Source organism: Columba livia, chromosome 16 (genome assembly GCF_036013475.1).
Source record: "Columba livia isolate bColLiv1 breed racing homer chromosome 16, bColLiv1.pat.W.v2, whole genome shotgun sequence".
Lineage (NCBI taxonomy): Eukaryota > Metazoa > Chordata > Aves > Columbiformes > Columbidae > Columba > Columba livia.
Window position 1 is genome coordinate 563,147 of NC_088617.1, and position 14,097 is coordinate 577,243.

A 14,097-nucleotide genomic window follows, 5' to 3' on the forward strand; every position below is an offset into this window, starting at 1 on the left:
ACAGGAAGAGCTTGGCTCTGCCCGGCCGGGTCGAGCTGGTATCAAAACAATGTTCCCTTTCAGCCTGAACTTCCCGCTCCTCATCAGTCCATGCAGATATCAGAATGTAGAGAGCTAAAGAACTAAAGGGTATAACAGAAAAATAAGGTCATACCTTCTTTACTTACAATATAAACCAACTTTTAATAATAAAAACTTCTATCACGTTTTCAGTGAGAATAACATACAGATTTCCATGTAAACCAGTGCAGTGTCGATGCCCTGAGCTGCTCTGCGCGGAGCTGCTCCGAGGAAACGGGACCAGTTCTGCCCAGCAGCCCATGGACACAGCGTGGGGATCTCGGCCTCTTTTAGTTTTGGATGTTCTACAGTTCTTATTTTGATAATACTAAGTACATTTTAAGAGGAGGATTCAGTAGAGACACATCCATTTCTTCTTCAAACAGCAAAGGGCAAGTATAACTCTTCCAAAATTTACAAAATAATCAGAAAGTGCATTGAAATAATGATCTGCTCACGTGGCCGCAGTACAGATGGGTACTCGGTGACAAACCCTATAGCTCACAGCTGGTGAGCCACGGTTGTCCCAGTTCCTGCCACAGGCTGCTGAAGTCAGAGAAACAGGGGTTATGGAACAGAGATTAAACAAAACACGGTCCTTCCCCAAAATTATTTCAGTCTGTGAGTGAAGGAAAAACAGATTAAGAAAGAAGGTTCAGAACAATCTGCACCCCCAACTTGTCACGAGCCAGTTTGTGTTGATGTGTAGATTAAAACATTTAAGAGCCCTTCATATCCAAATGGAAAAAATCTAAGTTTAATTTTTGAGTTGGTTTGGATGTTAATAAAACAAAGTTAAGCCAACTAAAACCCAAACACGCTCACAAGTAACCCCCAGACCTTCATTTGCCAGGCCGTACGTCGCCGCACAGCGCTGCTGGGTCCCGCCTGGGGCTGGGTAAGGCACTCGCTCCCGAGGAACGTCACTTCTGTCCTGAGACTGCCGACGCGTTGCAGTTAGTTCCAGCCAGTAATGTGGAGACAGTCACTGTGCTTAGGGTAATACTGACAGGATAGAGAACAATTTCTCAAACAAGAAAAAATAAAGTACATTATATACACCATTCCTTTTCTCTTTTAACTTAAAAGCAACCCTAATACATCTTAACAACCGTATTAAAGACTACTTAAATATTGAAAGATTTTAAATAATGTAGATCTTTTTTCAGTAAACTGGGAGTAGCTGTGTAATTGCCAGCATCTTGGTCCCATTTTAAACAATATATTTTTTATTTAGATCTTGTATATATAATAACATGATCGAAAACACATATTCCACTCCACATAAATAAGTATAGTTCTTCTGACCTGTTTTAAAAACTACATCTGTTCAAATAATCAGATTATAAGACTGTATTTTTCCTTTGTAAAGTTTCCTTTAAAATCCTCCACTCCCACTCTCTCCTCTTCAATAGCACTGTATTTCCAGAGTACAATAGGGCATTAGTAGAAAGAGTTAATAAAAAACCTGAAAGCTACAGTAAGTAAAATGAAGTAATGTTAAGAACTATTATGGAATGTATACTCTGCAGCATAGAGAGGCTGGTTCTCACTGGGCTGAAGTGGAAAATTACTCCAGAAGAAATTCTTTATGTTCATATTTGAATAAACCACAAATTGTGCTATGTGTTGTTCCAAAGTGCAGGTCAGTCCATGAACAGTGGTGTTTACGAAGCTGCCGCTCGAGGGCACTGACCGGAGCTGGGCCAGCACTTCACTGGGCGCCGGGTGCAGCACGGGGAGGGATCCGCGTCCTTCGGCGTTTTCTTCACCAGTCCTGAAGTCCACGACTTTCAGGTGGCAGCACAGACAAGTCCCCAGTGAGCGGTCGCTCCAGGCCCCGGCAGACAGCCGCGTGGTCCGTAGGCTCTGCGGTGGGTGTCATGGATTTCCTCCAGCAGCGGGAGCAGCGGGAGCCCGCGGGGCCACATCCATCCCTGGGGCAGCACCGCGGGGCGGCTCACCCTCGGCCGGGGCTCAGCGCTCGAGAGAGGCTGCAACGCAGCCGTCGCACTCGCTTCTATAAATCCCCATCTGTAGGCGGCTGGCACAACCTATAGAGCCTTTAAGGCAGATGAAGAGTTTGGTATTAAATATTGTAAGGATGATAACATCATGGCGTAGTATGAGAGTCAGTTTCTCCTTTAGCATTCTGCAAGCTTTAGAGGTAATTAGATATCAAGAATACCACTATTTTTGACTTTAATAATTGCAAATTTAGAAGTGCCACTAGTGATTTACTAACTAAAATATTTACAATCATTGTTTAAACTCTATTTGAGACTTTCCATCACTCCCTTTTAACTTTGTCCCAATGTGGGTCTCCAACAGTCCCTTTTCTCTTTTTCTATTTCTTTTGGTTCAAACCACACTTCAGTATTTTTCCTGCACAAGAGAGTTCATCCCACATACAGACTGGGACACCCAACAGATAAAATAACGGATTTGGTTGTTGATATGGTTGAAAAACCTCTGGTTACTCTGACTTAAGTGCTTGCTCTTAAAGCCGCTCCCCCAGCCCGCAGCAGCGCTGGCCTGCGACTCGCAGGTTTGCCATTCGGGAGCTCTTCTTCCCAAGCGTTCCCGTCGCTCAGTCACTGGATGAGTCCAGACGAGACCCCTGTCTGCGCAGTTACGCTTTGTTCAGAAAACGCAGGCACTCTGTCAAGCTGATTAATCTACAGTGCACTGGTTTAGTACAGTGAGAAAGAACAACAGCAATTTGTTCCTTTTTTTACACTATGGCTACTCAGGCAATCTGGTTATAACAGCAACTCCACGATTGTTACAGAAACATAAAACCAGAACTCAGATAAAATGCATAATACATAATAACCTACCGAGGCGCACACTGTGGCATTTGGTCCATCACTTTCAGATTCTTGGCAGAGATTTCAACCCTTGGTCCCTGAGGAAACAGAGAATTTATGGTACTGACAGTATTGATAAAGCATCTGATCCTTAGGGGAAAATATTATAATGGGAGTATGGTTTCTATTTGAGAACCCATTAACTACTTTCAGAAGATTTAGAATCCATTGGGTGGATACATTAGTCATCTGTGTTTACTTAAAAGATGGAATTGGTCCCAAAGCACTTTACAAGCACTGCTGTCTGGCACTAGGGAATTTCTCCTATTTAACACTGTGACTGAGACTTGTTCTTTCTATATACAGAAACTGTCTCAAATATACTGGGTAATCTCCACTTTCTAACCATCAAGGCACACACTTTAAATAATGTCCACTGAAGCATGTATTCTAGTTGCTGTCATGCCTGTATACGCAAAAGTGAATTTGTCCCTGTCCAATATTTGCGTATCTATTCAGACATTAGCAGAAGTTTGGCTCTGTGGGTTTGCAGTGCACAAAATACAGTGCCACACTGACATAAACTGGTGTTTGTACAAAGGTGTTACTGGAACGGCAGGCTGGCACGCAGCAGACACACAGTCAGACACTTACTTGCTTGCGCATGATGTCTGTGGCTTGCATGATGCACTTGGGCAGAAGTCCGTGGCTCCGGGCCAGAATGGCCGCTTGCTCCAGGGACACGCTCAGGGTGCTCCTGAACATGGGAACAAGCAGCATGGAATCACAGATCATACTGAAAACTGCATAAATAGGTATGTACAGCACGCCTACTTGTTAAGTATGACTTCTGTTAGCTAGTGTTCTTCTGTTTAATTTGTTAAGTTTTTACTCGCAAAACTATCAAATGGCCTCAGTCCCGCATTTCCAGTCTCGTTCCACCTAAACGCTGCAGCTGTCTGAGTCCCCAGCAGCGTCGTACAAGGCTGCATCCCACTGCTCCTCTGCACCGATCCATGTGAACTTATTCACAATGAATCGTCTGTGTACTTGGTGGTTGTGAGACAGTGGGAGTGCCGGGTGCGTTCAGGACCAATGCTGCACATGCCAAGGTTCTAACGCCACTTTTGAGCATCTTCCTACATTTTCAGTGTGTGACTGAAGACAACATTGACTGAAAGTTATATGCACTGAGATCACCCACTTGCATTGGATGATGCACCAAAACATAAAAAAGAGATTTTGTTTCAATACTAATTATTAGCAAAAGTATTAAAAGTCACAATCTACCCTAAAAAGAAGATGGCAGTAGATTTAGGTCCTGATTATATTCCATTACCATCTACCTTTCTATTGCTTTGAACAGAATCAAATGTATTGCTCCAGTCTCTGGAAAGGACAGAAGCTCTCACCACAGCAGTAAGGCGCAGTTGCCAAACCTCACCTCTGCATGCCGGTGCCGCACATGGCGATCTGACAGGCGCCCAGTCGGTAACAGAGCTCGGAGGACACGGGCAGCAGCCCAGCGCCCGACGCGTTGCTGCCGCAGTATCCTGACTGCGCCGGTTTTGTGTTAACGAAGGACTTCATCAGCCTACACAGCTCGTCCATCGCGTTAATGGGGCGAATAAGCTAAACAGAGCAGTACAAAAATGCATCCGTGGTGTATTTACACCTTCACTCGTACAGACACTTACAATTCTTTATCCTATGTCTAAGCACAATAATCTACACAACAGTAACTGCCACACCCTAACAGCTATTTAGAATATATATGAATTTCAGAAGTGGAAAAATACAGACAATTACTTAGGTTTGGGGCAACTGTCCACAATTATAGATAAATTGTTTACAATGTATATTATAATTGTCAAAATAGTCTCTGATTTTTCTTCCCTGCAGTAGCATTTAATGCCTTCCATGCACACGTCCACGCACCGCCTGCCCCAGTCAGACGGACTGCCTCTGCAGGGAAATGCTGCTCCTGCTGTTTTCTTCTGTAATTGTGACCAAAGCACAACTTGCAAATTCTGCAGTTGTTGATTTCACGCATCTGTGGGAGAGGCGGATCAATTCATTCACACTAACATCGGACACCGCAGGGGCAGCCAGGGTGACACGGAGTCTTATCGGGGCACAAGCGAGGGGGTTGTGTCCACCATGGGTCTGCACGCCAAGCATCAGAGAAATTCAGGTCACTTGTTCAGGGCAGGGAACATTTCCGGAGTGACGTTTGGGTTTGTACGGGTCTGCCACAGGGCTGTCCCATGACTGGGGTCTGAGAGACCCCCTCACGCAGAAATAAACACAAAGTAACAGTACCTGGTCAATCTTCACCGCAGTAGTATTGGAATCAGTGGGCAAGTTTGATCTCTCGAGGTAAAACGTCCTGCGGAAGGGCCAGCAAGAACCACGTTAGTCGGTGCGTTTCATTTCAAGCACATACAATGTCTATTACCTTGTAGAAAACACCTGAGAAGGCCAGCCTAAATAAAACCTTGTACTTCAAGATCTGCTTTTTGAAGAATTTTGATTGCAGTAATTTACAGAGTCTGTACTAAAATATTACAAATTCCCCTTTTTAATGCAATTTTATCTCTATAAAAATGAGCTGGGAATTGCATCCCGGACGGCGCACTGCTTCAGGACGAGCTCACCGTGGGAGCACTGACAGGCTTCCCACACGAAACACCGGATTTGTACAGGAAACCATCAGGGACAGAATCCATTTTTCATTACATTTTAAGGTCCGTAGCAAGGAGCACTTTTTTCAGTGTCTTTTAAAGCAAAAGATAAGCATGAAGTACCTGAGTTTCCGGTAGTATTGCTGCACCTTTTCAAGTGAAACACCATTAATCTGCTGTTGAAGCTCTTCCAAGGATGAACCGGGCGGCTGGGACTGCCCCTCCGTACTCTCCAGAGCTGAGGAAGGAAACATTTTACTAAACCTATGGTTTTGATTTTTTAGAATTCATTAATTTATTTATCTCTATCATTTCACTGCTCAGCAAATGACTGTTGGATCGTGTCAAGGCTGATTCTGTCACCACACTAATTTAACACATTTCCCAGTATGGGAGTGTAGTGGTAGTACCATAAAGGTGAGCTGCACAGGAAGCAGTTTTGTCTAAAAGCAATTACTCCCAATTAATATCCCCTTGAAGGAAACTTCCTGTATTGTATTTTGGTGTGAATATTTGCTTAACAAGGTAATTTCTAGCCCAGATAATTCTGTCATGGTGTGTGCTTTTACAAATGCTCTGTGTAGCCTGGGCAGGTCTGACACCATACTAGATCAGACTGCTCATGAAGTCCAGTACAACGTCTCTGTGGCCTGGATCTTTACAGGAAGGCACAAGAAAGCCCCAACCAGGCAGATCTTGTTCTCACGACTGAGCCTGGTTCTAAAATCTGGCACTCTCCGGGTCCTCCTGGAACAGAAGGATCTGGTTCTTCAATGTCTGTCATTCTCAGCTGTGTTAAGAGCTTCATGGTCATTCTTTATTTTGACTCTTTCAACATCATCAGCTTATTTTGCTGAAGAAAGCTTTTTATAGATACCTTTCGTGAAGAGCACCGTGTGCAGTTTCAAGCTTCCCCCGTTCTGAAAGCGAGAAGGCAGCTTGGAGAAGTAGTAGCTGTCCAGATAGAAGACAACCTTCAAGGCCTGACGACTTCCCTCGATGTGGTAGAAGACATGAGTATCTGCAGAAATACAGATAAAACACTTGCTGCTTTACCACAGCCGGAGAAATGTGAAACCATTGCTATCCGAGTTTGTTAGATTATCTAATGATGTTTCAGATCTCCACGATCAGATGCATACGGGAGAGCCTTTACTGAGAGCGTGCGGGCTCCGAGACGGACACTGAGATACACAGCGTGACCTAGTGTGATGTTTGATGCTATGATACAATATACAGGGTTAATAATTAAAATCCCATCTTGTTTCATGGCACCTCATAGTCATGGCATGGCCTGTTAGATTTATAATCGTGGACATTAACCCATAAAACCAGCAAGAAATCAAAAAAAGCTTCAAGGAAACACAGAATACTCACTTGCTACAAGACTTTCATCCAGCTGCTTGAAATAGAAGGCAACTTTGTCCAGTTCGGTCAGGGTGACCTGGATGTCCTCCAGCATGGTGCGCTCCTCCTTCTGAGAGCAAAGAACAGATACACATCGGTTATGGTCAGGAAGAGATCAATGTGCTTGTTATGGAAATGCTTTGGTTCAGCACACCTAGAGCAGAATGTGGAGCTTCCCATAAACTCCATCCCAGCCAGGTCAATACTAATGGCTTTTTACCTCTCTACTACCAATTTAGCTGCCCTTTGCTCAGGTGTCACTTGATGTGCTTTGCAGAGAGGTTTAAGGACTGAGTAAGTCTGAAGGTATCTTTCTCCAAACTTCACACCTACAACTCAGAACTTTTCCACCTATTTGTAGAAGTGTGTGTTTTCACCAGAAGATGGCAGGCCACACATGCCTCAGCAACAGCTGAGCACTAGGACCTCCCTAAATGCAGCAGCATCACTCCAAACACAGAGGCAGACAGACTGCTGTATCGTTCCGTTGTGACAGTGGGTCTGGAATTTGTGAGGAGATGAAGATGCTGGGGTGTGGAATATTGGCACATGGTTGTCGGCAGCGGGAATCCCCAGAGGTTGCTGCAGTGAGGGTGTAAACACGCTGCTCGAGTGAAGGGGCTCTGGCTGTGCTGTGAGTAGCAGAGACTCTCACAGGCAAGTGTGAGCAGAGCCGGGTGCCACGGCCCTTCATCTTACCACAGCGGGGGACAGGAGAGACTGGTATTTGAGTAAAACACCGGTGGCTGCTATCTGTTCCAGCCACTTCCTGCTGGCGTCTCTGCTGCTCTCTTCATATTCCCCATTGTTGTTGTATCGATAGTTGAGAGCAGCCAGTAACTGCTCTGAAAAGGTGCAAATCGCAGCCACAAGAGACTGACAGAAGATGGAATCCCGTCTCAGCTGCAGCTCAGTATCTGCCAGAGAAGGGGAGAGAAGCACAGAGGAGTCGTGAGTACACTTGTTTCTCACCTCGCTGCCAAGCAGCAGTTGCACACGTGTGCCTGACATTTGGCTTCTGCTGCGCAGCCTAACAGATAGATACCCTCTCCTGGCAGCGTGACCGGGCTGTGTGGATCAAGACAGCGTAGCTGAGTACACGCACGTGGGAACATTTTCTAGTCCACTTGACTGTTTATTCCTGCCTCTGCCATCTGCAACGCGTCTTCTGGCTGGGAGGAGGGGTAACTCCTTAGTGCCATATCTGGACTGTTTCCCTTCTTTTCGTGTTTACAGAAGCAAGAGAATTCTTGAAAAAAGCTCTCTGCCATTACTTCTCTCCTGGGCTATTAGAGATTCATCTTCCCCATCCATCTGTATTTTCTGGGCTTCCCATATGCTTGACGCATTAACCGGGCCTGCCCATACGGTACCAATTGGTTTATGTTTCCTGGGAGAATTTCCCATGTTAACTTTGCTTCCAGCCAGCCTGCCAGGCGGCCACACGCTGGTCACATCAACCTTGTCACACTTAAGGGGATTGCAGGCCAAGAGGCACATGAATAAGTGAAGACCTACTTCCCAGCCCCCCTGAGCTCGTCCAGCAGGCACGGCAGCCTCTCATCGCCATGGCACCATCCCCAGAGAAAGAACTGAAGACATCACCCAGAGGCTCCGAAGACCTGGATTATGTTCATAAGCACTGAACACAACAGACCGACACGCAGCCCAGGCCCTGCAGGGCAGACAGTCCCGCCGTGCTGCTCGGGGCACTGGGACGGGCAGCGGGCTTGGGCTTAGGACCGTCCCTGCGGCAAAGGAGCCTGGTGCCATAAAGCCACCAGAGCCAGTTCGGTGCCATCTGCTCCTCTGTTCTTTCCAGAGGACGTTCATGGAAATGCTGCTGGAGATGGGGCACAGGTACGGACGAGTCATTATATCTGCTTCATTGAAAACAGCCTTTATGGACACAGGACTGACATCACCGGCTGGTCTGGACAGACTCACGGACCAGCATTCTAATGTATGCACACACATGCACACAAAGCTAAGTGCCAGGGACTTTGTACATACGATCTTGTTCTGCAACAAATCAAAACTTCTTACCTGTGCATTTTAACAAGGCCAAAAGCAGCTGATTCTTCCCATCTAGAACAGTGAAGAAAAGCAATGTCCTCGTTAACACGATCCCAAGGGAGATTTGAGTGCATTTGGTTAAGTTCTCTCATTCCCCACCATCCCTGCCCCCTGCACGGCCATTTCTATTTACTCTGGCAGCCCTTGTTCGCACAGACATTTTAATGACTGAAAAAGAAACAAGGTGTAAATAAAACAATTGTACAGGCTAAGTGCTCGGTTAACTACCATAAACTATTCTAAACAAATTGCACAAGTAGATGAATCCCTAAGGAGGTGATTTCTGTAACATCAGATTCTGCTCCTGTTCCAGTTCGACCAGACTGCAATGGTTTAGGGTGTTGTAGTATCCAATTAGCATTCATTTCATTTTGGAACATACCAAACATATCGCTCTTCATTTTCCAAAAGGGTTAAAAAAAGCACAGGGAAATAGATCAATCTGATATAATTCTGTCTGAATTGGCTGATGACATAAAACAAGGGAAAAAGGTTCTTTGGAATGGCTGCACAGGTGAGATTTTACCATATAGCACCAGGTCTCTTCAACCAATAACCTGTTTTACCTGTTCTTCTCCAGAGGCCAGTGCAGCCTTAGTACAAATTGAGATTAAATGATAAAATGATAAAACGAACTGCTAGACCTGATTAGATCGAGATCTTTTCTCCCTGAAGCCAATAACAACCTCTGAATTTACAGACCTTCCACGTGTTTCTGTATGATTTCAACAAGGTTCTTGATGCGCAGTGGAAGGTTCCACGGATCTTCTTGAATGCTGGCTTGAATATTATTCCGGCACCTCACTGTGGTTTCTTCCTTCTGCTTAAATTCTAGAAAAAACAGACTTTGTTAGCGATTAAGGAAATGCTACATAGCTGAGAGCGGCTTATGAGTTCCAGCGTGTACACAGATGAGAGCAGAGACACAGTATCAACAGCAGCAGCTGTGAAGGAAGCGTTCTTAAACAGATCTAATAGAGAAGGAAAAAGGCAGTTCCCGTAGTCTCACACTCAGCAGTAAGTCTCCTGGCGTTGTTTTCGCAGTCAGTCTCCTGGCGTTGTTCCAGAGTGGGAAGTTAGGTGCACGGGGGCAGGCGCAGCAAAGGAGCTCGCACAGCAGCACACAACCCCCTGGCTTCTCTGCCTTCGGTAACACGGGCAGCTCTGTCGCCGGCCTGGAGTCTGCCTGCGCGGAATCACATCAGCGTTTTGGCTGCAGATGTCACACCCCATAATACTGATGAGATATGAAATATTCTGCTTGCTTTCACCTGGTGGAAGCTAATTATTTAATTACAGAGTAGATTTATTCTCCACGGCTTAGCTATGTAGCTAAGCCAAATACCCCGTTGTTGGCGATAAAATGCATAAGCAGACAGAGAAACACAGAGAAACTGAGCCAAACAACCGCCGGTGAACAGAAACGGGGCGGCGTGCCCGCGGACACCCGTCGCTGCCACGCTGTGCGGTGGCTGCTGGACAGACAGCCCAGACCGGGCTCCGGCCGACCGTCCGCGGGCTTGTCTGCTCCTCAGTGTGACCAACGGGGCTCAGTTAACTTCACTAGAAGACTCTCTCAGTGTAATTAATGAGACCGGTCAAGGAAAATGAAATAAAGGAAGTGAACACAGGGTGTCTGTTATTTCTTCACTCAAACAGTGCATGGAAAGGCTAACAGATATTCTACATAAACATGAGCGTTTGCAGAGATGAGTTCAGGTAACAGGACTTCACAGGAGTTATTTCTGGAGTCACGGCGGGGAAAAAAGGCAGAAAAAGCCCCGTTCTCAAATTTGCCACTGGAACTTAAAACAGAGCCTGTCCCGGGCTGGAGCGGGGACAGGACCGGCTGCGGCACCTGAGTACAGCAGGAATAACGGGAAACATCTGAGTTCAAGTGGGAAAGGAAATGGAGCAAATGTTCAGAAAATAAAGTCCTGTGTATTTCAGTGGGACAAGAAACCACATCCTAGGCCCCAAAACCATAAAGACTAAAGTCTCATCATGCTCCCTGAGGAAAAAGAAAACACGGTATCATTTGCTTGCTCTATATGGGAATTGGTTTTCAAAATATGTGTCATATAAGGATGAGTTTACTCTGGCAATTATCCACATGAAGAAAAGCAGAATAAGTCACTAAGCAAACTCAGGCAGAACCTTTCGCTGCGTCAGATCTAGAGGGGTCAGCGCCTCTCCAGCTCATCAGAGCGCTCACTCACCTGGAGCCCCGCCTAGCTCTACCCTGTACCTTTGAGATCCGGACCTGTGCTCACATCGAAGGGCAGGTTTGGAGACTGTGAAAGAGCTGTGAGGATTCAGCAGCATGTAACAGAAAAGCCTTCTGTGTCTTTCCAAAGGAATTAATGTGAAAATGACCTTTCAAGGATGCAAAATTTTGATGGCGAGACACAGTACCTGCCATTAATATCTGACTGGGTAGACTGCATAGTTGAGTAGCTCTGTGTGCCATATAGCAAATTTTTGTTTGTGTCAAGCTCAGGAGTCCTAGCAAATCACATTATTAAATACAATCAGCCTTTTTCTTTACCTTGCAAACTGTGGTCCATTGGAAAGTGCTTGGTTTCCTCGAAGGCCTTAGTTATTACTGGTCCTTTGAGAAGTGCATTGATTGCATCAACCTACAATTGGAAGGTTTTTAATCAGTGCAAGACCTGCAGAAGAAAATCTGAACAGAACTCTTGCAGGAAAATGCAAAAGCCATTACACTATTTGTATTTTGGAATGATTTCTCTTTGACAAATAGCATTAAGACTTTCTAACCATGAAGTGGCCTCAAGAGCCTCACACTGAATACAGCATTTTGCACAATGATGATCTATGTGCTGATGAGATAAAAGATGATACAAAATCATTCTGTGGTGCTGTACATCTATAAGACATCTGTTGGCTCAACTTGTGAGGACTCTCCTGAGATCTGTAAGTGTGATCCATTTAGATCATGCAAGGTATTAGAATTTTGTCCATATTTTCCTTTTTTCATGAGAGCTTTTTTCCCCCCAGTCTAATGCCTGAGATAAGGCAGGTCAACCTCGCTTAAATCACACAAGGCAACTTGAACGTTGACGAAATCGATTCCTCAAACCTTCCTGCAATACACTTGCTTACACGGTACCCCAAAATCTCGATAGTTTGCCTTCCCTCAAAATGCAATTTCATTAAACAATCTGATACTTCCAATGTGTTGTATTGACATGGATAAAGAACAAGCAATTCAGTGTAATGGTGATGCTTTACATACCTGGTTAAAAAGGTGTTCCAGACAGCCATGAAGTTTGTCTTGTTTGTCTAAAGGAATCCTCATGTCATTGGGAAGCTCATCTCCTAAGAAAGGAAAGAAGAAAAGCTTTTAGCTGTCTTACCAACGTCATCAGTGACGCGGCCACAAGGACACGAGCACATTTCACACTGCTGGGGGTGACGAGTGATCGCTGCTTTATCTCTAATTCACAGATCAAAACACTCATGATTTTTCATATAATGCAAATCTCCAATAACTAAAGGAGCTTATCCTGCCTAATACCTTCTCTGTATTCCAAATTCACTGCGGTTCAGTAGAAAAAGAACAAACCTCTATCTTTACGTTCTTGTGATTAGTTTTGGAGAAGCTACCTTTGCAACTTGAACATGCAAGTGCTTCTAACCAGCAAAGACTTATCAGCTCCACTGAGGGGCCTGGTATGAGAAATATGCATTGAACCTCCGCGTGTACTCACCTGAGCCCATCTCATCACTGCCCAGGTACGAGCTGTTACTCCGTACGCTGGTGTACGACAACACTGAGTCCCGGTTACTGTTGCATTCACTAGAGAGAAAAGCAAGGAAGGTGACTGAAAACATGCTGTTCTTACACAGTCTGGTACACTGCCATTCTGATTCTGTTAACAGTGCAGTCCCCAGAACTAATTCTGTTCTGCATGTACAAAAGAAAAGCTAACGGCATGCGGAACGACCACTAGGCAAGGCCTCTGGGGCTGGCACTGTAACAGGACGTCATCTTCATTTGTAGTGACCACTCAGTGCTTAATATATTACCTGCATCCTATAAATAATGAAAATGGACTTCCCACCACAGACATCATCTGGATAGCATCATTAAACATGCTCCATGAGCATCGATAGGGGAGAAACAACAAAAATCTATGAGACTGAATCTCCCCTAAGCATTTGTTACCAGTTCTCAGGATACACCAGCATCCAGCTCCACCAACACGGAAGCTGCAGCAGCACGGATACTGGAGATGGGGGGGAAATGTAAGGAACCTGTAACGTCAGAGCGTCAGGCACCGTAGATCCTGAATTACCCCAGGAAGCAGAGGAGTCACGGTTGGCTTCATAGCAACATGGGCTCATGCACACATGGGAAATGGTGGTGCGAACCTCCTCTGTTTGAAGTTCACTGTACAGTAACCACAGCTTAATACAAGTAATCAAAAAGGCTACGGATCTCAGTCTGTCCCCTCCAATTAAGTGTCACCATGTTTTTAATGGTACAAGCCCAAAACAAAGCCTACAAAATTCTCCATATTATCTCTCCCTCTGTTTTTATTCTAAACTGAGAGAAAAGAAGAGAGAAATACAAGAGCAGCTGAGAGACGCGTAAGCAGGGTGCTCGCCTGCCCTCTGTGAGACCTGTTACCAAAGAAATACGTCTTTTCTGAAGATGAATACCTATGGCAACTACTCTGCAGTACGAACCCTAATCAAGTTTGACTTACATGTCCAAATGATCCCAGAGAAAGAAGCATGGCTAATGCAAACAAGATATTTTCTTATCTGTAACATGCTTATTTCTGTAGGTCCTCAGTAGTTTTTCAGATCAAAACCCATCAAAATACATTTTATTATCCCTTGAGAAACTATTCTCTGTAATATATGCTTAATTCTCTGTCTCTGTCTAATAAAGATAAGACAGAATAATCTTCTCATCTTACATTTATGTGTAAAATTGTGAAGAAAGTGACAGGCCCACGGAGACTGTTTTTGATGTCACTTTGTTACCCAGAATAGATTAGCCTCAATTATAGAAACCATTTGAACTA

The 14,097-nt window shown here is 44.9% G+C and overlaps 1 protein-coding gene and 1 long non-coding RNA gene across 4 annotated transcripts in view; one reads left to right on the forward strand and one right to left on the reverse strand.

Moving 5' to 3' along the window:
• Nucleotides 1-795: 795 nt before the first annotated feature.
• PREX1 (phosphatidylinositol-3,4,5-trisphosphate dependent Rac exchange factor 1) overlaps nucleotides 796-14,097 on the reverse strand; it is a 123,412-nt gene continuing 110,110 nt past the window's right edge. For all 3 annotated transcript variants that reach the window (XM_065031701.1, XM_065031700.1, XM_065031702.1), the window contains exons 27-40: nucleotides 12,772-12,860; nucleotides 12,297-12,379; nucleotides 11,586-11,676; nucleotides 9,740-9,868; nucleotides 9,008-9,049; nucleotides 7,661-7,878; nucleotides 6,932-7,031; nucleotides 6,432-6,575; nucleotides 5,678-5,792; nucleotides 5,193-5,259; nucleotides 4,315-4,502; nucleotides 3,525-3,627; nucleotides 2,901-2,968; nucleotides 796-2,123 (exon numbers count right to left, since the gene is read on the reverse strand). In XM_065031701.1, coding sequence (XP_064887773.1) covers nucleotides 2,081-2,123; nucleotides 2,901-2,968; nucleotides 3,525-3,627; nucleotides 4,315-4,502; nucleotides 5,193-5,259; nucleotides 5,678-5,792; nucleotides 6,432-6,575; nucleotides 6,932-7,031; nucleotides 7,661-7,878; nucleotides 9,008-9,049; nucleotides 9,740-9,868; nucleotides 11,586-11,676; nucleotides 12,297-12,379; nucleotides 12,772-12,860 — 1,480 coding nt within the window. In that variant the 3' untranslated portion in view covers nucleotides 796-2,080. The remainder of the gene's footprint in view (nucleotides 2,124-2,900; nucleotides 2,969-3,524; nucleotides 3,628-4,314; nucleotides 4,503-5,192; nucleotides 5,260-5,677; nucleotides 5,793-6,431; nucleotides 6,576-6,931; nucleotides 7,032-7,660; nucleotides 7,879-9,007; nucleotides 9,050-9,739; nucleotides 9,869-11,585; nucleotides 11,677-12,296; nucleotides 12,380-12,771; nucleotides 12,861-14,097) is intronic.
• LOC135575545 (uncharacterized) lies at nucleotides 7,875-10,667 on the forward strand. Its single transcript, XR_010466510.1, has 2 exons — nucleotides 7,875-9,221; nucleotides 9,552-10,667. It is a non-coding gene; the product is annotated as an uncharacterized LOC135575545 (long non-coding RNA).